Below are 27,599 nucleotides of genomic sequence, written 5' to 3' on the forward strand. Positions count from 1 at the left end.
GTCATTTGGCATGGCTGCCCATATCAGAAGCCAGCTGGTAGTGCTTTTTTCCCACATATTTTCTGGGCCAGTCATTATGGGTACATGTAAATTAGGAGTAAATACAGCCAGAGATTACTTGCTCAGTCAGAGCCAGGAACCCCTTTTAAGGAGCTGAATATATTTTAAATGTACTCCAATGCTCTGTGGCTTAGTTCACTCCAGCCCTCATCCTTCTTAACAGGGAGCATCATTGTGAGCCTATTGGGGTCTCATTTACTTATTTTCTGTCCATGTAATTATAATTTCACATGAAAGCAATGTTGAGCTTTAAATGTTCTCCAACCTTCCATGTTGATTCTTGCCAGTATATATTTCTGAAAGTTTGAGCAATAGGTAGGATCCATCTGTGGTTTCTAGGATTGAGTCAGGATATTTCCTTTTCTTATATTCAGTTGGTTATTTTCTGTTAATCTAGCACAGAACCATAAGCCTATGCGGCTTTCTTACTTGTAGATTGTATTTTATCTAAACATTTTTTATAAAATATTTTTTAAAATGGAAATATAGTTGATTTACAATGTTTCAGTATTAGGTGTACAACAAAGTGATTCAGTTAGACGTACATACGTATCTATTTTTTTTCTGATTCTTTCCCCTTGTGAGTTTTTACAAAATATTGAGTGTGGTTCCCTGTGCCATATAGTAGGTCCTTGTTGACTGTATAATGTGTTGGGGTGTGTGTGTGTGTGTGTGTGTGTGTGTGTGTGTGTGTGTCAATTTTGAGCTATGGGGAGGGACTTTGAGGTAATTCGTAGCCAGTGACTGTAGAATGAGTGAATAGGCATGCCAGTCGGTGACAGAGCTCCTGTTCTGCTAGTAGCAGTAGGTGTGGTTTTGTGGTTTTGAGAAGGATGATGGAGATTGGAAGTCATGCCTAGAATGGAACATGGGGGCAACGAGGGAGGAAGAGAAGGGAAAAAGAGTGATGGCCAAGGGTACCTGGGGTTAACAGAGCCAACTCACACTGCTTTGTGGTTTCCTGTTATCAAGAGCTCAAAGGACATAGAGAGGTAGGCTGAGGGCTGGTTAGAAGAACTTCAGGACAGGTATCTAAATACTTGGAAGAGTTCAAAGAGGGATGAGTTGTTTTTTGTTTTTTGTTTTTTTTTTTTAATTCTGTGCAGCTCTGCAGTTGGCAGTCTGGGGCTCTGAGAAAGCAGGAGACGGTATGTCAAGGTAATCTGGCGTACTTGGCCAGAGACTGCCTGGCATCATTGCCTAGGAGATTGTCTTTGGTGTCATCACATCTCTTCCCCCATGATTTGCACAGTTTTGTAAGTCAGTTGAGCAGTACATAGGTTTCATGAATGTAATTTTAAGATGTTGCTTCCCAAGAGAGCTATTTTATACTCTTTGAGGTGGTATTGCTTAACTCTTACCTTTTCAGTTAATTAACCATACTCCATCTTATAAAGGGCTTCTCATAGTGTAAGAACAGGTTCAACATACACTTTTATGAATCTTCTAGTGTTACACACTATTAGCCCAGAAATTAAAATCTCTTCATCTGGAAAAAGAAAAGGTTCAGCAAAAGCATCTAAACTCAATATGTCTTCGATGCTTTAGGGGAAGACAGTTAATGTTTTGTCTTGATATTCTTCAAAAAGGAAACTAACAATCTGTATTGTCTACTGTGTAACTCAGGGATGTGTCACATAAATCAAAACTAGGGGTACGTCATTAACATTTTTATGTGGATGAGAGCAGGGTTTGGGGAAATAGGTACTCTGCAGGACGTCTGGCTTACATCTTGCTTCCTTCAGAACTTTCTGAAATTTTTGGTTAGAAAACCTCCAAGCTCTTTCTCTTGGTTAATTTTTGTTCACTTGGAAGGTTCATCCATGGAAAGGCCCTGTGGTGGGTCCCGGTTCAAGTCTCAGCTCTGTCGTTTCCTAGCCTCATGACAACCCTCAAGTTTCTTATCTATGAAATGAGTTGACAGTATCTACCTCAAATTGTATGTGAAATGACTGCACCTTTGCTCAGCATCTAGTAGGTGTTCATTAAATCCCAGGCTCCTACCCTTTCCCCTTTTACTATCAGCAGTGATGCCATATAGCATTTGTTACACACATTTCTTTATCCTTTTTCTGACTGTAGGCTGGGAACCCAGCATTCACATTTTGGGCAACTCTTTGTACTCTGAATATGGAAAATATTTTAAGGCCATATTGCTTAATGATGTAACTCAGCAGAAATGATATTGGACCCACATGAATATTTAAGAATAGAATCTCACTCGCCTTCCGTATTTCTTTTTGGTTATCATGCTGTTCATATATTCATAGAACAAGATGGTGTGAACTGTAAATATGTGAGAAGGAAAAAAGGGGAAAAAAGGAGGGGTGGCACAAAATGATGCCAGGAATAAGTTCAGTACAAAACAGTGCACCGTGGGGCCCTATACTTTCCCAGGGTGGGGTCGGCTTTCCGACAGCCCTCACAGAAGAGGAGAGGCCCTCTGTGGATGTGTGCCTTCCTCCTGGGCTATTTATTTAACTTCACAGTGTGATGAACAGCAGATTTTTCCCCTCTACAGCTGGGACTGAAGAGAACATCACTGTTGTCTCAGGGTAGCTATGGAATTTTGTGTGGATCATTAGACCAAAACGTCTTGGCAGCCTGACTTTTGTTAATAAAAAATAGTCACTGACAGAATGTTAGAGGAGGAAGGTAGAAAGGTGCCACAATTCTGAACAATGGAAACCTAAAGTGATTAAAACTAGTATGAAGGATAATACACGAAGACAGGATAAAAATCAGATAAGCAAGTTCAAAGAAGTTGCTGCCAAACCTAGATTGTTTCTTAGGAAACAGTTCTTCTGAGGTTATGTGACTTGCCCAGCATCATTCAGCTAATGGAGAATAGTGCCAGAGGATTTGCAGAGACTTGGCTTAGATATCCAACTCCACTGTTAATAACTGCTCAAGATTACTGACTTGGATTTTTGTGATCCTGGTTTGTGACTTTTACTGTTAAGAAGAGTATCATTTCCCAATAGTATGAAAGTGTTCTCGTGTCATTTTGCATGCTGGGGAAACCAGAAAGTGTATTTACGGACAAATGCTGCCTTTTTGAGGCAGGGGTCAGCTCAGTTTTATTCATTATGCCCTTAGTTCATTATGGATGTTCCATAAATAACATTTTGAGTAAAAGAAAGGATATTGTTAGGTGGTATGAAAGCAACCTAAAAGTGAAAAATTGTCTTTAGAATGAAAGTATTTTCTTAACGTCTTTTTTTAAATTAATTATTTTTATTGAAGGATAATTTACAGAATTTTGTTGTTTTCTGTCACACTTCAACATGAGTCAGCCGTAGGCACACATACTTTCCCTCCCTTTTGAACCTGCCTCCCATCTTAAGGTCTTAAAATGAAAAATCGTCCCCCTCTGTAGATTGAGATGTGGAAATAAGTCACATCCATCTAGCAGCCTCTAAAATGTTGAGAGGAATTGAGAAATGGACTCTTCCTCGCACCGGTGGAAGTTTGATTTACAAAGTCCCCTCCCCCACTGCCCATCCAAATACTTATTCTTGTGACCCACCTCTTTAACACTGGGGTATCTTGCCTTTCTTTAATTCTGAAAATGGTAACAAGTTCCCTAAGGAAATGTAAATATGGAACGCATTCACTTAAATCTCATCTGGGACTGGGACTTGGTGCTCTAGGACTGATTCTCTATGAAAAAAAATATGATTCCGCTCATCTCTCTTCATCAGCCCTCAGGTTTTCAACTGCTAATGGGCAGGGTTGAACTGGGTGGGTCTCTAAGACACTTGAACTTCCCTGGTGGCTCAGACGGTAATACATCTGTCTGCAATGCAGGAGACCCGGGTTTGATCCCTGGGTTGGGAAGATCCCCTGGAGAAGGAAATGGCAGCCCACTCCAGTATTCTTGCCTGGAAAATCCCATGGATGGCGGAGCCTGGTAGGCTACTGTCCATGGGGTCACAAAGAGTTGGACACGACTGAGCGACTTCACTTCACCTCACTTCACTTCTAAGACACTTGATAACTGTTACTCTGTTTGCTCTTTGCCTATATACTGAACACTCTTAATTGTGAGTTACTCAGTTTCTTATTTAAGGACAAGATGGCCCTTCCCCCTTCCTTCTCTCCCCGTCTTCACAACTTGAAATCACCTGCTGCAAACATCTGGCTCGCATGCCAAGTTGGCTTTAGGTTTATGAAAATGTATCAGCTTAACATGGTACAGAAATCCTGGCACTGAGATGTAAGCTGCTCTGTAAGATGCTCCTTCCTGGGTTCCTCTTTGCATTAAGCTGGTGAGATAGGGTTTTTGTTTGTTTATTTTTGCTGCCATGGCCAAAGGTGCTTCAGTCCCCTGTGCCAGTCCTCTGAGGCTTAAGTGGGTTTTCCCATCCTTTTCCAGGTCCACAGTGCTCCTAGCATGACCACGATCTGATCAGCAGCCAGGAGAATCTGACTCCCTTGCCGTGGACCTTAGTGCTGGGGCCTGGTCACCGCCTACGACTCTGGAGCTGCCATGGCTGCTGCCTCTACGTCCTCCCCTGTCGTTTCACAGCCCCAGGTACGTGATTCAGACACGCACAGGTCTGGGCTAATCATAGGTTTGTTGAATGCTTCAACTGAGTTTCAGAACCTGTGTTTGACTCTGGAGATCACACGTGTCTCCTCTGAGTTCTTGTTTGGTGGGGATTTGGATGAGTGTTTTCTGAGGGAGGCGCTTGTTTTCAGCACCTAGGGTGGCTGGCTGCTACTGGAGGGATCCAACTCCAAATCAAGACAGTCAGTAGCAGATCACCCTGTTGGCTCTTTTAGGGTGTATCTCAGAACTGATCTAATCTTATAACAAGTTTTCTGAATGTTGTGTTGGTGTCCTCCTCCTGTAATGATGATTATTTTACCTTGACCTGTTCTAGTAACTTTGAGAAGAAAATGCAATTCCAGAAACTTCTGAACCACAGTAATGTGAGTTACTTTTACTGTCCAGAGAAGCACAGTCACACATCAGGAACACTGTTTCCACTGTTTTACAATCTGATCTATTGAAATACTAACTGAACCCTTTCAGTTTCAGGAGGCAGCATGGTGCAGTGGGGAAACAGACTTTGGAGTCATTAGACGTGTGTTCACATCTCAATTATTGGATAAAGGGCCTTAGTCATGCTGACCTCACTCAACTTCCATGTCTTCTCATGTAGTCATCCCTCACAGCATGGTTATAGGGATTAAAGGAGAGGATCTGTGCAAAGCAGATCAGCGAGTGTGATTTCCCAAATGCTCCTCTTTCACTGTCTTCTCCTCCTTTTATTTTTTGGCTGCACTGCACACATGTGGGATCTTAGTTCCCTGAACAAGGATTGAATCTGTTTCCCCTGCATTAGAAGCATGAAATTTTAATCACTGGACCACCAAGGAAGTCTCTTCTCTTCCTTTTAGACTGTGACCTCCGATCACATTCATGAGAATCACTTTTAGGGCCAAGGTGGAAGAAAAAAAGCATGCTTTTGAGAAAGAGCCATATTGATTGAAATTTGAATCTTTATGATACAAAATACTTTTCTACACCTTTTTTTTCTTTGAATCATTTGCAGGCTACTAAATTTTGTATATATTTCTTTATTTAATTGAATATAAATTTTATATGATATAGGAGCCTTCATAAGGAAATGAAGATCTGAAGAAAGAAAACTACTTATTTTTATGCTGGGATATATATATATATATTTGGTCTGATTTCTAAAAAAAGGTTTTTTTAATTGAAATTTAGTAGATTTACATTTTGTATTAGTTTCAATTGTACAGCCAAGTGATTCATATATATATATATATAATCTTTTTTCATATTCCTTTCCCTTAGAGGTTATTACAAAATATTGAGCGTAGTTCATTGTGCTATAGAGTAGGCCCCTGTTGCGTTTATTTTAGGTAGGGGTGTGTGTGTCTGTGTGTGTGCAAAGAAAGGGAGGGAGGGAGAAAGAAGGAAAAGGAGCTTTTCTACTTTATTTACTGTAAATGTTTTTCTTCTTCTCTGAAAGGCTCGGGGCTTTATCACATGGGTGTGGTCACTGCTGCTCCTGAGCATCATAAAGTTTGCAGTGTCATTTCCCAGAATGCTTTGTGTTACCACCATCATGTGTATTTCTCTTTCTGGTAAACGGATCATTGCCTTTTCAACACTTCATTTACTTTGGGTGTTTGATTTCCATTCCCCTCAATAGTGTTCTTGGTACCCGAGAGACGTGGTAAATGGGTGAAAAGATTTAGTGTCTGTTACCTAAGGTCACCATTTCAAAGTCCACTGGAGCCGTTCCCTTGCAGTGACTATTCTTAGCCTTTTGTGGAGTAAGTTAGGCCCTGATACAGGTTTCCTGGACAGGACATTTCAGCACCCTAGTCTTGCTGCTCTCATTTGTCAGCATTCCCAACAGCATCGTCTTATCTACACATCTTTGCTCTTACACAAGCTACTATCAGCCGGTGAGTGATATAAATATTTTTAAATGATTCATTTAATGAAAATGTTTAGCACCACCCTGTGTAGAAAGAGGTCATATTTAACATAAACACGTGAGGAAATGTGTATTCTTGTAAAGTCTCTGTGGGGAAGTAAATTGGTCCAGTCACTCTGGAAGGTAGTTTGACAGTATCTGTTAAAATTATAGACCTTCGCACATCCCCTGTTCCCATCTAGATACTTATGTTAGAAAAACATGATTCCAAGAATACATGCAGGGAGATATTCCCTGAAACATTAGTTGAAGACCAAGCAGTAGAGAACTTTCTAATAGTCAATAGTAGAGGGACTTAATAATGTCAGTCATGTTGATATGAGTTAAATACAGCAGTTAAATGAGGATATCTGTCTGTCTCAACACAGCACTGTCTCCTCAAGATATCTAATGGAGGGAAAAGAAAGCAAGATGCAGAATAATACTTACAGGAAAATATAATTAAAACTGTAAAACAAGACCATATGTTCTTAGGGATAAACATATGGTACATTAATATAAATGCATATAGTGAAAAGTCTGTAATACACATTGTCCACAAGAATGAAATTGCCCCCAAGAGGGCGAAAAATGGACCTTGGGAGATGAAAAATCCCTCTAGAGCTTAACCCTGTCTGATGAAAACCTATTCCTAATTTCTCCTTAGGGAGAACTTGAATTTGATTAAAATTTCTTCCTTGAGAGTCACCAATAGAAAATTTAAAAAAGGGAAACGCTGGTCTAGAAGGATGCACAAGACTCTGCAGTCACACTGCCTCAGTTCCAGTCCTGGTTCCAGCATTTGCTAACTGAGCCCATGGTGGGAGGGGAGAAAAAAGTATTCACTCTGTCAGTGCCTCCATTTTGTCATCTGGAAAATGAGCATCGTCATGAAAAAGCCAAATCTGTAGGGTGGTTTTAAGGTGGAAATGAGGTCGTGTGTAGAATGTGGAAGAGTATTTAATATATTTCTCGGTACATCTCAGTGTTGTTCACCAAGCACTGTGGCAGGCCTGAGGATGCAAGATAAAGACAGCCTTTGCCCTGTCAGAGTTTAGAAATGTAATGGGAAATACCCAGATAAAGAAACCAAAAATTAGAGTGCTGTGTCACAAATGCTATCATACGGGAAGCATGGGTGCTCTTTGGGGTAAAGTGGAATGATGTGTAGGATTAGGGAAGATGTCTCAAAGGGACACTACCAGGCTAGGAGCTTATGAACGAGTGTAAGTTACTCTGGTAAGGGAGAGGACATAGCCTGTGTGAATGTCAAGTGTCCTAAGGTGGGAGAGCTCACAGCTTTTGGTCATAGTAAAGTGGGGTGTGAGGGTGTGAGCAGAGATGTCTGGAGCCAGCTGTACCAGCTCACAAGATCTGACGTTTCAGCTTTCAAAGGAACTTCGTAAGCTAATTGACTTCATGTTTGTGGCTTGAAATCAGCCAGGGTGGACTATTTACACCCAGTGGAAATTGGCAAACACAGGCCCTGGTACCTAACCAGCCCATTGTTAAGTACTGATCAGTGTACGTCAGATTGTAGAAAAGATAGGTGGGTTGGGTTACAGAGTTGGAGAAGATTTTGCAGGGCCTTGGAAGCCACATGAAGATTTTTAACGTTAATCTCAAGGAAACTTACGTAGCTCATGAGTCTTAGACCTGGGTTCAAACCTTACTTTTGACAATTGTGCTGAACTAATTTATTAATGAATCACAACCAGGGAAGTGAGTTACATGATTCTCACACAGCCTCTGATAGTTGGGGAAACTCAAGCCCCTTGGAAGGAGTCAGCTGTAAGTTGAGGTGTTAGGTCACAGAGAGAGGCAGCTTACTCTTCTGGAGAGACGCAGATCAGTGGGTCACTTGGTTCCCAGGATCCTCTCATCCATGAGGAACCTCATGATTGTTTGTCAGTCCTTCCCATGTAATTTGTGCAGTCAGCTTTTAATCCAAGGCTGATTTGCCCTTGCCCCCAAGCTTGTATTCATGTATTCTCTATTATCAAGTTTTCCCAGGTTCAGAGAAGGTAAAAGCAATTTAAATACAGATCTCCTTAGGCAAGGCGTAATAAGCCATTCACTCAATCAGCTTTGCCTGGCATTGTCTGGCACATCAACTCGAATTCTTTCAGGGTGAATTCAGGGACCTGTGCAGAGATAAACCCACATTCAAGTGTGAAAGGCCTGACAGTCCTTTCTTAAGACAAAAACAATTGAAAAAAAAAAGCTTTCAGTTTTGTTACTCTCTATTCACTTGGTAACAAAGAGCATTTTTCTAATCAAGGCTGCCTAATACTAGATATAAACTAATTAATATGAACAAAATAGCTGGTGATTGTTTCCAACAATAATAGGGAAGAAAGCTTTCATTGTTACTCATACTGGAATTGCTGTTTAGTCAGTGAAAGATACGCCTGGTGCTTTGAAGTGGGACAAGTTTGTATTCCTGCTTGACTCCTGCCCAGACTGTTAGATTGATTTTTGTTTGCTCAGGCTGAGAAGGACAGCACCTCGTTCTGAAGCTGGATGGATACCCAGGCGAAACCAGACTAGCAGCAGCAGGCGGACTGTGTGCATAGCTGCTTAATGTTGAATAGTTCAGCTAGTTCAGAATAAAGAGCTCCTGAAGGAAGCTCTGGAGATGTCTGCAGACAGGAGCATGCTCATGCTTTGGTTAAATTAATGAACGTGCTCCTGCCCTGCAGGGATGGGAGGATGGAGGGGATGGAGGTAGAAGGAGTAAGCAAAAAGCTTGCCACTCTTAATGACCGTTTTCTGTATCTAGAACTCTATTAGCAGAACTTTAATGGTGGTTCATCTCTTTACTGTGGGTGGAGTATGGATTAAAAGCTTTATTTTACTTTTTTTTTAAATTTTACTTTTGAATGGAAGGGTCAATAGTTCAATCCGTGTATGGGTGGTTCAGTCTTTCTCAAACCCAGGTGTTATAGACGAGAAGAGGTGTTTGAGAATTTTGAAGGCGTTCAGATCTCAGAACCATGATTCCAGCAAGGAAGGAATATTTGCCATCAGTATTTTACAAGGTATTCTGTCTCATTTGCTAAGTGGCTGTCTTGGTTTTAAGACAAGGAAACAAAGATATTTTGATCCCTTCAAGTGATTTCCAATAAATTTCATTAAAAACATGAATTTGGGTAGATGCTCAATGTTTTCAAAATATTTGTTCCCCTAGTTCCTACCCAGTGCTCTAAGTTAACTAACAAGTAGGTATCTGCTTGGTGTCTGTTGGAAGACAGGTATTTTTGAACATCACTACTAATAGGTTTTTAGAGGTTTTATTTCTGATATTAGAGAATGGATAATTTTAGATTAAAGCAGTTGAATGCTGTGTTCAATGGGTTGTGTTTTTTGAGACTGAAAGAATTCCATTTTTTGGGAATTTTGTATTATGCAGTTTTCAAATATCACACACACACACACACACACACACACACACAATCAAAATAATAGAGTGAATCCCAGGATAGCCATCACTGAGATCCAACTATTATTAGCATTTGGCCAGACTTGATTCACTTTCTCTCATTTTGGGGGGATTAAATATTTTAAAGCAAATCCTTGGCATCCTGTTATTTTATCTCATATTCATACATCAGTATGCATCTCTAAGAAAGAACTCACTTATATTGCCACAGTCCCATTCCTCCAGAGAGTAAAATTAAAAACAACTTTTAAAATCATTTTCTACTCGGCTATGTTCAGAATTTCCCAGTTGCTTTTCTCAGAAGTGTTTTTGCAATTGGTGGGTAAAGAGTTATCTTTTAAAAACATTGATTAGATTAGTTTACTCTTCTGCCTGAAACTATTCAATAACTTTTTAAGGTTTACAAAGGGAATTGTTTCAGTGACTAAATTATCAGTCCCGAAAGTAAAGGATCATGGTTATCTTGACAGCACTTTGTTGTGGACTGCAGTGTGAACAATTTCTTGCAGTATGAGGTGTGTTTCCAGTGCCACACAAAGAAGACATAAACTGATCTGACTTCACCAAACATGGAATTGAGAAACCAGAATGCATAGGATTAGACCCAGGTGAATTTTGGTTCAAATCTAGGTTTAAATCTCTTTCAATATAGATCTAGCTTCAGCTTTTTTTTTTTTTTTAATCTCTAGAATAATAGACACTGCTCACAGATTTAAATGGCAAAATATGTTAGATGCTTTGTACAGTATCAGCATCTTTTAACAGACCACTGGCATACATAATGTTAGTTCCTTCCTTTTCCCCCATAATTATTCTGGGAGTTTTTTTTTTTTTTTCTTTTCTTTGTTTTTTAACAGGGAGAGAGTGGCTACCTCTACATATGGTCTGTGTGTATGACGCACTTATGTAATATGCCAGAAGATCCATCACAGGAAAGCCAAGTTAGATAAACACTCTATGGAAAACGCCAATGTATTGCCAGGAATAAATGCATGTGGAGATAAACACTGAGATTTCTGACTTACTCCATCTTGAACCATGTTTCTGTTAGAAGTTAAATTTGTTCTCATATTGCAATTTGAATTCATCTCTGCCCCCTTTTGTGTTTATAAACACAGATAAAGTTTGAGAGGATATCTTATTTCACAATCTGAGGGCATGTTTGGAGTTTTCAGTTCATAAGACAAAATTGTACTGGGATACCTGGGGTAAACCACAAATGAGACATTAATATTTGTTTCTTTTTCTACATCCTTTCTAATTGGTTTAGTCTTTAATGATTAATGGAGTCAATTCTTTATCCTTCAAAGGGGTGAGGCTTCCTCCCTCTTTCGACCCATGATGGGGCTCTTAGCCAATGTTCCTTTTCACTCTCCTAGCTGTCTCCAGTTATTTTTCTTTGAACTTTAGTTATAGCTATTCCATGAATATACGCTAAGGTGGGATAACACCCTGCTGTTTTCACCAGCTGGGGAGATGGTAATCATAGGGTCTGGGGATTTATGTCTTTGGAGGACTGTATCTCACTGTCATAAGACCGTCATTTACAAATTCCACCTTCATTTGCTGCATGATGGTACTGCCATTTGGTAATCACACAGCATCCTGTGAAGAAGTGCCAGTGAGTTAGACTTAAGTCCATTTTGTAAATGATTATCCTAGACAGGCTCAGGCTGGGAGGGAAGTGAGAAGCAGTTGTTACCTGTTCCTTAGTATCAAATAAAATATTTCTGAAAGGGCCATGAAGGAGATGAATTCCTGAAAGGTGAGATTAGCTATCAGGCAACTTTCAAAGATTCAGGCAACCTTCGGGAGCCAGAGCTCCTGTCCTGTAGGAAGAGGAGTAGGGTGTGGTGTTATTGTTCAGTCGCTCAGTCCTGTCTGACTCTTTGCAACGCCATGCAGCACACCAGGCTTCCCTGTCCTCCACCTTCTCCCAGGGTTTGTTCAGACTAATGTTGATTGAATTGATGATGCCATCCAATCATCCCATCCTCTCTTGTACCCTTCTCCTCATGCCATCAATCTTTCCCAGCATCAGGATCTTTTCCAGTGAGTCGGCTCTTCGCATCAGGTGACCAAAGTGTTGGAGCTTCAGCTTAAGCATCAGTTCTTCGAATGAATATTCAGGATTGACTAGTTTGATCTTGCTGTCCAAGGGACTCTCAAGAGTCTTCTCCAATACCACAGTTCAAAAGCATCATTTCTTTGGCACTCAGTCGTCTTTATGGTCCAACTCTCAAACATCTGTACGTCACTACTGGAAGAACCATAGCTTGGACTATATAGATCTTTGTCAGCAATGTTTCTGCTTTTTAATACACTGTCTAGCTTTATCATAGTTTTTCTTCCAAGGAGCAAGAATCTTTCAATTTAATGGCTGCAGTCACTGTCCACCGTGATTTTGGAGCCCAAGAAAATAAAGTCTGTCACTGTTCACATTTTTCCCCCTATCTATTTGCCATGAAGTGATGGGACCCAATGCCATGATCTCAGTTTTTTGAATGTTGATTTTCAAGCCAGCTTTTTCATTCTCCTCTTTCGCTTTCATCAAGAGGCTCTATAGTTCCTCTTTGCTTTCTGCCATTAAGGTGGTGTCATCTACATATCTGAGGTTATTGATATTTCTTCCGGCAATCTTGATTACATCTTGTGATTCATCCAGCCATGCATTTTGCATGGTGTACTCTGCATAGAAATTAAATAAGCAGGGTGACAATATACACCCTTGAGGTACTCCTTTCCCAGTTTTGAACCAGTCTATTGTTCCATGTCCAGTTCTAACTGTTGCTTCTTGACCTGCATACAGGTTATGCAGGAGGCAGGTAAGGTGGTCTGATATTCCTATCTCTTTAAGAATTTCCCACAGTTTGTTGTAATCACAAAAAGTCTTTAGAGTAATCGGTGAAGAAAAAGTAGATGTTTTTCTGGAATTCTCTTGCTTTTTCGATGATCCAGCAGATGTTGGCAATTTAATCTCTGGTTCCTCTGCCTTTTCTAAATCTAGCTTGTACATCTGGAAGTTCTTGGTTCACATACTGTTGAAGCCTAGCTTGAAGGATTTTGAGCATTACCTGGCTGACATGTGAAATGAGTGCAATTATGTGGTAGTTTGAACATTCTTTGGCATTGCCCTTCAACATTGGAACAAAACTGACCTTTTCCACTCCTGTGGCCACTGCTGAGCTTTCCAAATTTACATATTGAGTGCAGCACTTTCACAGCATCATCTTTTAGGATTTGAAAGAGCTCAGCTGGAATTCCATCACCTCCACTAGCTTTGTTCATAGTGATGCTTCCTGAGGCCCTCTTGACTTTGCACTCCAGGATGTCTGGTTCTAGGTGAGTGATCACACCATCATGGTTTTCTGGGTCATAACATCTTTTTTTGTACAGTTCTGTGTGTTCTTGCTACCTTCTCTTAATATCTTCTGCTTCTGTTGGGTCCATACCATTCCTGTCCTTTAGCGAGCCCCTCTTTGCATGAAATGCTCCCTTGGTATCTCTAATTTTCTTGAAGAGATCTCTAGTCTTTCCCATTCTGTTGTTTTCCTCTATTTCTGCATTGATCATTTAGGAAGGCTTTCTTATCTCTCTTACTATTCTTTGGAATTCTGTCTTCAGATGGATATATCTTTCTTTTTCTCTGTTGCCTTTAGCTTCTGTTCTTTCTCAGCTATTTGTAAGACCTCTTCAGACAACCATTTTGCCTTTTTTGCATTTCTTTTCCTTGGGAATGGTCTTTATCCCTGCCTCCTGTACCATGTCTGGAACCTCTGTCCACAGTTCTTCAGGCACTCTGTCTATCAGATCTGATCCCTTGACTCTATTTGTCACTTCCACTGTATAATTGTAAGGGATTTAATTTAGGTAATACCTAAATGGTCTAGTGGTTTTCCCTACTTTCTTCAATATAAGTCTGAATTTTCCAAGAAGGAGTTCATGATATCATGATATCTTGCTTGGTATCTCTAATTTTCTTGAAGAGATCTCTGTCCCATTCTTTTGTTTTTCTCTATTTCTGTGCATTGTTCACTTAAGAAGTCTTTCTTATCTCTCCTTGCTATTCTTTGGAACTCTGCATTCAGTTGGGTATACCTTGTAGTTGTTGGTAGACAAGATAGCTGCCTGATTTAAAAGAATCTGTACTGAGATGAGCTTCCACCAGCCAGCAGAAGGAGGTTTGAAGCTTTACTTGAAGCCTGGAAAGATGAGTCATTGATCTGGATTCAGGTTTGAGCCCCAACTCCAAAGGCTTTGCATACTCTAAAACTCTGTTTAGTATTACCTTAATTATGGTTAATCAGGTTACTGAAGTCACCTGGGAAAACAGGAGGGGAGGGCTGTATTAGAGCCACACAGCCTATATTATAGGTGGAAATCCAACTCTGTATTGGTGGAGAAAGACAAGACAGGAAGAGTAAGGTGGTGAATAATAGGGAATCTGTGAGACTGTAGTCCTAGTTACCCCAAGATGTAACTCAAATGATGTATCAGGAATGTACATTTATTCTTATGAGAATGCTTTTTGCATGATTTTTTTTCCTGAAAAATATTTTTTAAATTGCATTAAATATTTAAAATATTAGAAGTTGCCTTTTTTGAGCCTCACATCTTATTGCTTTCCTCTAAGCTAGTCACTCTATGGATGGAGGTTCGTGACATTGTCCAGGAGACAGGGAGCAAGACCATCCCCAAGAAAAAGAAAAGCAAAAAACCAAAATGGCTGTCTGAGGAGGGCTTATAAATAGCTGTGAAAAGAAGAGAGGCCAAAAGCAAAGGAGAAAAGGAAAGATATACCCATTTATTTGAATGCAGAGTAGATAAGAAAGCATTCCTCAGCAATCAGTGCAAAGAAATAGAGGAAAACAATGGAATGGGAAAGACTAGAGATCTCTTCAAGAAAATTAGAAACACCAAGGGAACATTTCAAGCAAAGATGGGCTCGATAAAGGACAGAAATGGTATGGATTAACAGAAGCAGAAGATATTAAGAAAAGGTGGCAAGAATACACAGAAACTGTACAAAAAAGATCTTCACGACACAGATAATCATGATGGTGTGATCACTCATCTAGAGCCAGACATCCTGGAATGTGAAGACAAGTGAGCCTTAGGAAGCATCACTTTGAACAAAGCTCATGGAGGTGATGAAATTCCAGTTGAGCTATTTCAGATCCTAAAAGATGAGCTGTGAAAGTGCTGTACTCAATATGTCAGCAAATTTGGAAAGCTCAGCAGTGGCCACAGGACTGGAAAAGGTCAGTTTTCATTCCAACCCCCAAAAAAGGCAATGCCAAAGAATGCTCAAACTACCACACAATTGCACTCATCTCACATGCTGGGAAAGTAATGCTCAAAATTCTCCAAACCATGCTTCAACAGTATGTGAACCAAGAACTTCCAGATGTTCAAGCTGGTTTTAGAAAAGGCAGAGGAACCAGAGATCAAATTGCCAACATCCACTGGATCATTGAAAAGGCAAGAAAATTCCAAAAAAACATCTATTTCTGCCTTATCGACTATGCCAAAGCCTTTGACTGTGTGGATCACAATAAACTGTGGAAAATTCTGAAAGAGATGGGAATACCAGACCACCTGACCTGCCTCTTAAGAAATCTGTATGCAGGTCAGGAAGCAACAGTTAGAACTGGATATGGAATGACAGACTGGTTCCAAATAGGTAAGTACGTCAAAACTGTGTATTGTCACCCTGCTTATTTAACTTATATGCAGAGTACATCATGAGAAATGCTCGGCTGGAAGAAGCACAAGCTGGAATCAAGATTTCCAGGAGAAATATCAATAATCTCAGATATGCAGATGACACCACCCTTATGGCAGAAAGTGAAGAGGAACTAAAAAGCCTCTTGATGAAAGTGAAAGTGGAGAGTGAAAAAGTTGGCTTAAAGCTCAACATTCAGAAAACTAAGATCATGGCATCTGGTCCTATCACTTCATGGGAAATAAATGGAGAAACAGTGGAAACAGTGTCAGACTTTATTTTTGGGGGCTCCAAAATCACTGCAGATGGTGATTGCAGCCATGAAATTAAAAGACGCTTACTCCTTGGAAGAAAAGTTATGACCAACCTAGATAGTATATTGAAAAGCAAAGATATTCCTTTGCCAACAAAGGTCTGTCTAGTCAAGGCTATGGTTTTTCCAGTGGTCATGTATGGATGTGAGAGGTGGACTGTGAAGAAGGCTGAACGCCGAAGAATTGATGCTTTTGAACTGTGGTGTTGGAGAAGACTCTTTAGAGTCCCTTGGACTGCAAGGAGATCCAACCAGTCCATCCTAAAGGAGATCAGTCCTGGGTGTTCATTGGAAAGCTGAAGCTGAAACTCCAATACTTTGGCCAACATGCAAAGTGTTGACTCACTGGAAAAGCCCCTGATGCTGGGAGGGATTGGGGGCAGGAGGTGAAGGGGACGACCGAGGATAAGATGGCTGGATGGCATCACTGACTCGATGGACATGAGTTTGGGTGAACTCTGGGATTTGGTGATGGACAGAGAGGCCTGGTGTGCTGTGATTCACGGGGTCGCAAAGAGTCAGACACTACTGAATGACTGAACTGAACTATGGCAGAAAGTGAAGAAGAAATAAAGAGCCTCTGGATGCAAGTGAAAGAGGAGTGTGAAAAAGTTGGCTTAAAGCGCAACATTCAGAAAACTAAGATCCTGGCTTCTGATCCTATCACTTCATGGCAAAGAGAAGAGGAAGCAGTGGAAACAGTGACAGACTTTATCTTCTTGGGCTCCAGAATCACTGCAGATGGTGACTGCAGCCATGAAATTAAAAGATGCTTACTTCTTGGAAGAAAAGTTATGACCAACCTAGATAGCATATTAAGAAGCAAAGACATTACAAAGGTCTGTATATTTAAGGCAATGGTTTTTCCAGTAGTCATGTATGGATATGAGTGTTGGAACATAAAGAAAGCTGAGCACCAAAGAATTGATGCTTTTAAACTGTGGTGTTGGAGAAAACTCTTGAGAGTCCCTTGGACTGCAAGCAGATCCAACCAGTCCATCCTAAAAGAAATCAATCCTGAATATTTATTGATGTTGAAGCTGAAACTCCAATACTTTGGCCACCTGATGTGAAGAGGTGACTTATTTGAAACGACCCTGATGCTGGGAAAGATTGAAGGGGGGAGGAGAAGGGGACGACCGAAGATGAGATGGTTGGATGGCATCACCAACTCAACGGACGTGAGTTTGAGCAAGGTCCGAGTGTTGGTGATGGTCAGGGAGGCCTGGTGTGCTGCAGTCCATGGGGTTGCCAAGAGTCAGACACGACTGAGTGATTGAACTGAACTGAGAAAAATATTTTGTGCTTTAATAAATAAACAAATGAGCCATTATAGATAAAGTTGAGCCTCTTATACTCCTTCCCTATTCTATGAACCTCCCTCATGGCTCACACCATAAATTCATACTTATCATCTCCTCCCATATATTTGTGATATATACATATGTCAGGGAAATGTTTAAACAATATATAGTATATTTCTGTAAATTTTTTTTTTTTTTAAATTTCTAAGAATGATGTAATGCTTGTATACTTTGCAAGCTGCTTTAGTGACCAGCATATGTAAAGCTATACTTTGTTCATTTGGCTGCTTTATAGCTTATCTTTCTGGTTATTTCACAATTTGTCCTTTCTCCGTTTGACGAATATTTTATGTTACTTCTAATACTTTGATATTAGAAAAGAGTAGCAGTGAAAATTCTTGTATATCTCTCCTCAGGCACATGTTTGAGGTTTTCTAGCATTAGAATCGTGCAGTTGTGTATGAATATATCTAATTTAAGAGGTTTTTTCCAAACTGTTTTGCAAAGCAGTTGTACTAAAATTTAATTCCCACAATAACTGTATGGCAGTCTTCGTCAGCTCTTGATATCTTCAGACTTGTTAAATTTTAACCACCCAATGGAATGGTTGGTTAATTGGATCTGACTGCAGTTTTTATTTAATTTTCTCTGATTCCCTGGAAAGTAATTATCTTTTCATGTGATGTTTGGCCATTTAGCTTTCCTCTTTTATGAATTGCCTGTCCGCATCTTTGCCTATTTTACTATTGGATTGTTTGGCTTTTCTATTTTGATTTGTGAACTAAACCTTTATTATGTGCATTGCCAACATTTTTACTGTTCTTTAACTTTTCATTGATTAGAAAGTCTTTTGCTGCATGGAAGTTTTGAATTTTGTCAGTGTTTTGGTCTTGTTTAGAAAAATTCCCCTAGTTGCAAATTATAAATATACTTTTTTTTAATTTCCTTTTTTACACGTCTTTACTGAAATTGATTTCTGTGTGTGATAGGGAAAAGATAGTTTGTTTTACTTCTATTTTTTCACACAGATGAACAGTTAATGCTGTTTTCCCCGTTAGTAGGTAAAGCCATGTCTCTTACATCAAGTTATCATGAAAGTGTGTGTTTCTGGTTCTTTTCTACATCATTGGCTGTTCGTTTTTCTGTGCCAATGTCATGTCTTACTACGGCCACTTTGAAATAAAGTGTGGCTTTCCATAGAGCGTCTAGTTCTTTGATTTCCAACTTATCTTGCGTACTCTGGCTCTTTTGTACTTCTGCAGCAGTATTCGGAGAGTCTGTCGCTTCGTGAAAAACCCTTTCGGGTTTTCATTTTATTGCACTGAATTTATATATTACTGTTTTGGAAAACTGACATCTTAACATCTTTCTCTGCCCATGAAATGCTATCTCTTCACTTATTTAGGTTTCCTTGTAAGCTTTTGAATATTTAGACTTATTCCTAGAATCAATAAACCTTTTTTTTGTTATCTGTTGTCCTTGAAATAATAATTTAAAAAATTTTTGTGATATTTCTATATGAACATAGTTAATTCATGTGGCTTGATATTTAATTCAGCAAATTTGCTAAACCCTGTTAATACAGTTTGTTTATAGATTATCTTGTATTTTATATGTACATAATTAATCATTTGTGATAAAGAGTTAAGTTTTTCTTTTCCAGTTTTTTTTTTTTTTGGTTTTATTTTGGCTACAATCACTTATACATGCTAAAGGCAACTGGTGATTGAATTAGCTTTGTTTTGTTTCTTAAAACAGAATATTAATATTTCCATCAAATATGACAATTGCCATACATATACCTTTTACCAAGTTAAGGAAGTCTCCTTCTAACCCTAGATTGGCAGGTTATCATGAAAGTTGTTTAAATTTACCAAACATATATTTGCATGTCTAATGAGATGATCATTAGGCTTTTTTCTTTCCTTGAATTTGTTCACGTCATGATTTCTATTACCAGGTTTTTTAAATGTTAAATCACCTTTGCATTCTGGAATAAATTCTGTTTAGTCACATCTCTCTCTTTCCCTATATAGATCTAGATATATAAATATAGATAATTTTATTTAGGAACTTTTTATTTTTGTTCTCGAATAATACTGGCTGACAATTTATTTCATTCTTAATCTTTCTTTTGTGCTCATAACATGGATGTGCTGGCATCATACAAAGATAACCAAATAAACTGAGAATGTAATATCAAGTAATTTTAGGTCGGTTTCAAAACAAATGGAAGTAATGCTAAACCACAGGGAGCTGGAGGCATTGGAGTGAGCGCTTACCAAGGGAAGAGGATTACTTGTAGACGTCAAGTATGCATGTTCAAATATTAAAAATAAGCATTAAATAATAGAAATGGAAATGTAAGTGGAACCAATTGAAGTAGAAAAGGGAGAATGCAAAAACTCCATCAGTTCAGTTTTGTCTTTAGTCTGATATTCTTGAATCCAATCCTACTGTGTCCTGTTCTGCTGATTGTCACGCATGGTACCCTTCTTGTGTGTTTTTATTATTTGGGATGATTAATTCATCAGTGGGGCTGACTAGAGAGAATCCTGTGTGGCTGTATTGATGTTTGGCCCTCTGGAGAGGTCTGATGCTTGCTAGTGCCAGGCACGTGGATATGGGGGTTGGAGGGTGGGCGGAGATATCACAAGCTTAAGGGCTGTGGCTTTTGTTCATTTCTCCTTCTGTGGGTTCTCAGACTTGCAGATCTAACTTCAGATCCCATCTGTGTGTGATTTATAGGCTTGGGGTCTTCATTTCTGAAGGGAGTCTTTTAATTTATTTATTTCCCAACCAGGAGTCTAAATGAGACAAACTTACTTGTTTTCCCCAGTGCACCTGTGTAGATTATGTTTTCTGGTTCACTGTCTTGCTGATAGGGAGATCTTCAAGACTCCTAGCTTAGCTCTTGGTCTCAGTTCTAAGTTGCTGTCTCAGTTAAGGCCAAGGGCTCATCTTCCTTTTCCCAGTAGTATTTAATGCCGTGTCTCCATAATGTTGACAGTCTGCTACCAGGGCATCCTGTCACCTCCGTCTGCTGTTCCCTTGGAGCTCAGCAGCGCGTCTAAAACACTACTTATATTTTTTTCTAGCATGTGGTAGTGTTTGTTTGGTTTTTTGTCTGTTTGTTTTTTTCCATTTCTTCCTTCTGGGCCTGACTCAAAATTCTCTCTGAAAATTCAGCTAATATGATGTCACTCATGCAGCCTGTTACAGGGAATAACAGATACACAGTGTTTTCATTGATTTGCTGTTTGTTTTCCATAGTTTTCTTTTTTACATGTCTGTACGTCATATTCACATACATTGTTACTTATACAATTGTATAAGAAGTAGAATTTTATGTACTTTTTCAGATAAACTTTTAAAAAAATCTGGTAATTGCATGTTCTTCAACTACTTGGAATATGACTTTCTAACTTAAAACATTTTTGGTTTTATCAGGATTATTTTGTGGCCTGTTTTCTGATTCTAGTGGTGGATCATTCCTTTTTTTCTTTTTATTGTTTCTCATTTGAGGCTCTAAAAAAGTGTGAGAAATATTTTTATTGTAATTAGAGACTTAATGACATTTATTAAATTCTGTGCTATCTCTTTTCAATCTTTTTCTGTGGGTGGAAGGGAATGAAGGAGGAAATGTGTGGAAAGTCTGAGTATTTTAGCTTTAAGAACTAGAATAGAATTCCCTGGTAGCTCAGCTGGTAAAGAATCTGCCTGAAATGCAGGAGACCCTGGTTTGATTCCTGGGTCAGGATGATGCCTGGAGTAGGGATAGGCTACCCATTCCAGTGTTCGTGGCTTCCCTGGTGGCTCAGACAGCAAGGAGTCCACCTGCAATGTGGAAAACCTGGGTTTGATGCCTGGGTTGGGAAGATCCCCTGGAGAAGAAATGGCTGCCCCCTCCAGTATTCTTCCCTGGAGAATCCCATGAACAGAGGAGCTTGGTGGGCTATAGTCCATGCAGTCGCAGAGAGTGGGACACGACTGAGCAACTAACACTTTCGCTGCTGCTGCTAAGTCACTTCATTCATGTCCAACTCTGTGCGACCCCGTAGACGGCAGCCTATCAGGCAAGAACACTGGAGTGGGTTGCCATTTCCTTCTCCAATGCAAGAAAGTGAAAAGTGAAAGTGAAGTCACTTAGTCGCATCCGACTCTCAGCGACCCCATGGACTGCAGCCTACGAGGCTCCTCTGTCTATGGGATTTTCCAGGCAAGAGTACTGGAGTAGGGTGCCATTGCCTTCTCTGAACACTTTCACTAGAGATGTCTTATTTTACAAATGAGAAATCGACACTTAGAGATGTTGTGAGACTTAACTGGAGACCAGATTAGCTGGTGAGCATCAGAATCAGGAAGAAGTCCTCACCTACTCCATTGTTTTACTTTAACAGAAGTGGGAAACCAAACTGGCTTGATCTAGGTCTTATTACTGGTCCTTTATTCTGCATAGATTAAAATCTCTTTTTAGTCTGTCAGAGTACATATTTACATTCTTATCTAAATACTTACTAAATCATATAGACTTAATTACTGGTCTGCGAGCTGGTAAGTCTGCGAGCTAAGCATTCCCTTCACTTGGCTAATGAAGATGTAGCTGTCTTTCAAGAGATTAAAGACCACACTGGATGGAACGGGAGTGGCCCCCCAGCAGGCACCCAGGTGTATCGTTTTGGTACCCCTGGAAGGCATAGCCCATTGCAGTGCCTTGCCTGTGCTTGGCGTTCCAGTAATGTCTGTGAATGTGCCAATGAACAAAGGAAGTGTGTAACGAAGATGAACACCCTCTGTGCCTCTTCAGAGTTCAGGCTTGGCAGATTTGTTATGACTTCTTTTGAGATCACATGATAAGGTGAGGTAAATTTCTGAGATTTGGAACATCTGTTCTGTAGAGCAGCCAGTGAGGCCTCCTCCCCCAACCCAATCATCCTGTGATGTAATCGGTAGATGTGAAAAGGGCATGACTGTGGACTTCTCTTTTTAGCGTTGAGGACAGTTTATTTTTGGAATCACTCTGTTTTATTTATGTCTTTGTTTCTTGGGCAGGGTGGAATTCTGTAACTCACTGCAGAGACATTTCTAATTATAGTGATTGAGATTTTGGAATAATGGACTTTAAAAAGTATTTGAGTTTTGTTTGATTATATTCTTGTTTTCCCCTAAATTCTTGCAACACATATTAGTTTTCTAAAGAAGAAAGGGAAATCATTTATAGTTTTATTTATATAAATTTCACGAATATTTAAATTTCACAAAATTGTAATTCTTTACGTAGTTCGTTTCTCCCCTATTTTTCTGTTTTCTCCAGTAATATGAAAAGTAGTTATCTTATTTTTAGTATGTTAACTACTCAATTTGGTGGTTTTTGAATCATGTTTAAACTTATTTTTGAAAATTATTGTTACAACTTAAATAGTATGTTTTGATTTGTGCTTAAGTAATAGATATTTACATACTTCTCTTCCCCCATTTTTAAGCCTTATTAATGCAGTGATTTGGGGGGGCAGTGCTGTCATTTTTCTTATGAAAACATTCATTATGAATCACGATCATTCTTATGTGCCCACAATAAATATATGTGTATATTTATTGATATTTTAGTGTTACATGTTTTCTCTTTTATTATCAATACAATGATTTTAATTCCAGATTATTACTGTTTTTACAATAAATATACATTCAAGTTATTTTTGATATTTGCTTTGTTTTATAACCATATGAAGAGCAGTTACTTAGAGTCAGTTATGTTTTGTATATTTTTAATGCTTGCTGCCAGTCTTTTTATTCTATTGTGGTTTTTATTTTTACTTTTTTCATGGCTTACTTGCATTCATGTTTTCTTTGGGAAGGAAATGTATATGTTGATCGTTCTGAGCTCCCACATCTCAGGACTGTTCTTTATTATCCCCTTATGAGAATTTAAGTATAGGTGGTTGTAGAATTTATGGATCTCAAACACTGTCTCCATATAATGGAGATTTTTTTTTTCCCCCCCAAATTGAAGTACAGTTGAAATAATGGAGATTTTGATTGGTTGTATTCTGTCCTTTGGAATTCTACAGCAGAAGTTTGGAAATACTGTATTTTCTCTCTCTCAGTATTTGTTTGCTTTTTGTTTCCTTTTTATATTTTTAGAATTTAGAATTTTAACCCTGATATTCCAAAATCTACCCTAGCTATATCTGAATTTTAGTTGATTTTAATTAATTCCTTTGTAGTTTATGTGAAGTTGGATCAGTAACTTGAGGTCTTTCTTTTTAAGCAGTAATTTTTCATATACTTCAAGCTGTGTTACTTAAGCTTTGTCCTAGTCTTAGTTGGAAGAGTAGTTACGTTAGGATTTTTTTTTTCCTGTATGTGCCTTCTTTCCTTTTATCTTATCTCAGACCTTCTCTGAGCACTGAGTAACTTTCCTAAGTATGTTTTCTGCTTGTCATTTCAGTTTTCTGAAATTTTTATACTTCATTTCAGTGCCTGAATTACTGCTTTTACTTCAGAAATGGCTTTTCATCTCTTTGGTGGCCACACTGATGGAGTTCTGATGATGTCCACTGTGTACTTAATCCTGGAACCAGTGAATATGGTGCTTTACATGGCAAAAGGGACTTTTCATATGTGATGAAGTTCCATATTTTGTGTTGGGGAGATTATCCTAGGTTATCTGGGTGGACAAGGATCTTTAAAAGTGGAAGATGGAGAAAGAAGTGTCAGTGTTAGAATGTCAGTGTGAGAAGGGCTTGACTTGACTGGTCATTATTGGCTTTGAAGCTGGAATGGGTCCAGGAGACAAGGAATGTGGGCCGTCTCTCCAAATTGGAAAAGACATGAAAAATTCTCTAGAGCCTCTGGAAAGGAACACAGTCCTGCCAACACCTTGATTTAGCCCAGTGAGACCCACTTTGGACTTCTGACCTCCAGGACTATAAGATAATAAATTTGTCTCTTGAAGCTACTAAATTTGTGGCAATTTGTTATGTTAGCAACAGGAGGCTAATATAATCTCTATGGAGTTTTTTCTGGAATATTTTTTTCTGTCTTTACAATGACTTTCTCTATTTTCAGTGCTTGTATCCTAACAAAGCACTTTGAGAATACAAATTAGAAATATAAATCCTCGCATTGAATCCCTTCTTCCTCTGCCACCCCTCCCCCCCCCACCTTTTTTTTTATGTATCTGCTTTAAGGGGAGGCATTCTGTGTTATTCTTCAGGATGACCATCTCCTCTGAGTTGCTTTCTCCCCTTTGTGTTTGCTAATTTTTTTCCTGTTTGCTTTATCCTTGTAACCATGACTACCTTAATGGCTTATAGTCCACCCAGTCATAGTTGAATTGGATACTCCCAGAGCTTGATGTGCATTTCTGCCTAAATCCATCAGGTCCTGAAAAAGTAAAGAAGTACTTTCACACTACCTTTCTGAATACCATTGAAGATGCTACCAAAGTCTCCTTTGCTTATTCTCTAGATCTGCTGATTTTCGTAGATGATAGGAGAAAAGATTTAATGCTTCTTTCAGTTCAGTTCTGTTGTACTAAATCTAGCTAAAATTCCAATTTTTTTCCTCTGGCATTATCTTGCTAAGCTGCTTCAGTCATATCCAGTTCTTTGCGACCCTATGGATTGTAGCCCTTCAGGCTCTTCTGTTCATGAGATTCTCCAGGCAAGAGTACTGGTCTCCTTCTCCACAGGAGTTATCGACCTTTTTTTATTTTTAATTCCTGGTATATTTTCTGTTGCTTTAATATTTAGCTGGTGATTTTATTAAATATTGACTTCTTACCCAGAATGTTCTTGGTATAGAATTTTGAATCTGAACTAGACCTTATGTATAATTTAGTCCAATTTTCTGATTTAACAGATGATAAAACCAAGGTTCAAAAAAATCATGTAACTTATGTCATTAAATATGGTATGCTTTTTATGGTATCACTACTCAATTTTTAAGAGATAAGAGATGGCATAAAACCAGGTCACATGCCATTGCTAGGTAAACACTAGATGCCTTTAGAAGAAATGTGTCAGTTTTATTTATCTTAGTGTACTGTGGCTTAAAAAGACAATTAATACTTTATATTGTAATTATTAATGATGCAGTTTTTCTGTGTGGGAAAAGCAATGAATCTGTGTATATCACTGCTTGACGTTGTTGGCAGTTGGCATTCAGAAATTGGAATGCTGTGAAATACAACATTTATATTTACATTTTAAAAAATATCCTTTGCAGAAAGGAAACTTGAAATGTAAACATTTTTGAAATTAGCTTTAATTTAGAGCAATCAATATATATTTAGCATCTAGTCTGATAGTTGGATGCTATACAACAATTAACAAGAAAGCTAGACCGTCTGCCCTCGTGATATTTAGTCCAGTGTGGGGACATGTCAATAGATAATTAAGCAATTATTGTACATTGTGTGTTATAGGTGTAATTCAGGGAACTGTGGAGGAAGCACCTTGCCAAGACATGGGAAGATCTTGAGAGAGCAACTAGAAAGAATAGTATTCAACTGGTACATGAAGAATGAGTATAAGGTGAAACTGGGGAAAAGATTGTTCTAGGCCAGTGGTACTCAAAGTGTGGTCCTTCAACGCAGGTATCACCTGGGCCCCTTCTCAGCGCTACTAAATCAGAAATTCTTGAGATGTGGCCATCAAGTTGTGTTTTACAAATGCTCTGGATGCTGATGCATAAAACTTCCATTCTCAGTGAGGCTGAGAACCAGAGGTGAAAGAGATTACAGTACATTAAACAGGTGGAGCAGAGAGCTTGACGTCATTAATAACTTGAGTTGAGGCAGGAGAGGCAAGAGAGGTCTGATAAAGTGGTTGAAGAGTTTAGATCTTTAACTTATGTGCTCTTCTAAGCCACTGAAACACTTTCAGTAGAGGAATGGTGTGAGCAATTTTGTCTTTTCGAAAGATCACTAGAGAAGAGATTAGTGCTAGGGAGAAAAAACACCTGGGAAACCGGCACAGTAGTATTGCTGGTGGCCGTGAGGGGGAATAGGAAACAGGTTGAACAGACGCTGCTGCTGCTGCTGCTGCTGCTAAGTCGCTTCAGTCGTGTCCGACTCTGAGCGACCCCAGAGACGGCAGCCCAGCAGGCTCCTCTGTCCCTGGGAATCTCCAGGCAAGAGCACAGATACTGAGGAAGGAGAATTTATAGGATATGGTTACTGACTGAATGATGAGGATGAGAGAAAAAGGAATTTCCCAGGTTTAGCACTCAGGCCACTAGAAAGCTAGTGGTTCTCTAGCACAGGGTCACACAGAGTCGGACACGACTGAAGCGACTTAGCATGCATGCATGCATTGAAGAAGGAAATGGCAACCCACTCCAGTGTCCTTGCCTGGAGAATCCCAGGGATGGAGGAGCCTGGTGGGCTGCTGTCTGTGGGGTGGCACAGAGTCGGACACGACTGAAGCGACTCAGCAGCAGCAGCAGCAGCAGCAGCCTTGGCAGTAGAGACCACAGGAGGAACAAGCTGGGGAAGATTTTGAGCTTGAACTTGGTTTTGAACACAGAGACTATGCAATAGTCAGAGATAACGGTGGGTAATTTGATATTTGCTGAAAGCACAGGAAAGCAATGAGGGTTAAATGTATAGGTATGGGAATGTTTGGGCTCCCCAGGTGGGTAAGTGGTAAAGAATCAGCCTGCCAATCCAGGAGATGCAGGAAGTCTGGGTTTGATCCCTGGGTTGGGAGATCCCCTGGAGAAGGAAATGGCAACCCATTCCAGTATTCTTGCCTGAAAACATCATGGATAGAGGAGCCTGGCAGGCTACAGTCCTTGGTGTCACAAAGAGTTGGACACGACTGAATGACTGGGCATGGGAATATTTGAGGTATATAAGATAACTGAAATCTCGGAGGACATTTTTGAAAAATCAGTACAGGTGTGTTAAATGAGAATATAGGGTAGAAATAGTAACATTACACAAAGGATGGGGAATCTTGGAAATGACTGTGGAGGACCAGCCCAAGAAAGAGATCAGCACCCAGGAGAATATGATGTTACGAGAGTCAAAGAAAGAGGATTTTCTTAAAAAGAGGCTTCCAGGCATGTGTCTAATGCTATGGTGAGGACTGAAAAGTTTCCACTGGACCAGCCACCAGATTGGTGTGACTTTGGAAAGTTATGTGAAACTCAAGGATTAGCTAGAGTGGTTTTCATGGAGGGGGAGGAGGAGAAGCCATATGACAGGTAATTGAGAAACCAGTGTGTGTCCAGTGAGACATAAAAGAGAGCAATTGGCCATGAAGGGGAAAGAATCATCAAACCTGGA

The 27,599-nt window shown here is 39.4% G+C and overlaps 1 protein-coding gene across 4 annotated transcripts in view; it reads left to right on the forward strand.

Annotated features, from left to right (window-relative positions):
* LPAR1 (lysophosphatidic acid receptor 1) overlaps positions 1-27,599 on the forward strand; it is a 164,937-nt gene that overhangs the window by 68,955 nt on the left and 68,383 nt on the right. For all 4 annotated transcript variants that reach the window (XM_069575448.1, XM_069575447.1, XM_069575449.1 and 1 more), the window contains exon 2: positions 4,439-4,597. In XM_069575448.1, the coding sequence (XP_069431549.1) occupies positions 4,553-4,597 (45 nt within the window). In that variant the 5' untranslated portion in view covers positions 4,439-4,552. The remainder of the gene's footprint in view (positions 1-4,438; positions 4,598-27,599) is intronic.

Source organism: Ovis canadensis, chromosome 2, assembly GCF_042477335.2.
Source record: "Ovis canadensis isolate MfBH-ARS-UI-01 breed Bighorn chromosome 2, ARS-UI_OviCan_v2, whole genome shotgun sequence".
Classification (NCBI taxonomy): Eukaryota; Metazoa; Chordata; class Mammalia; order Artiodactyla; family Bovidae; genus Ovis; species Ovis canadensis.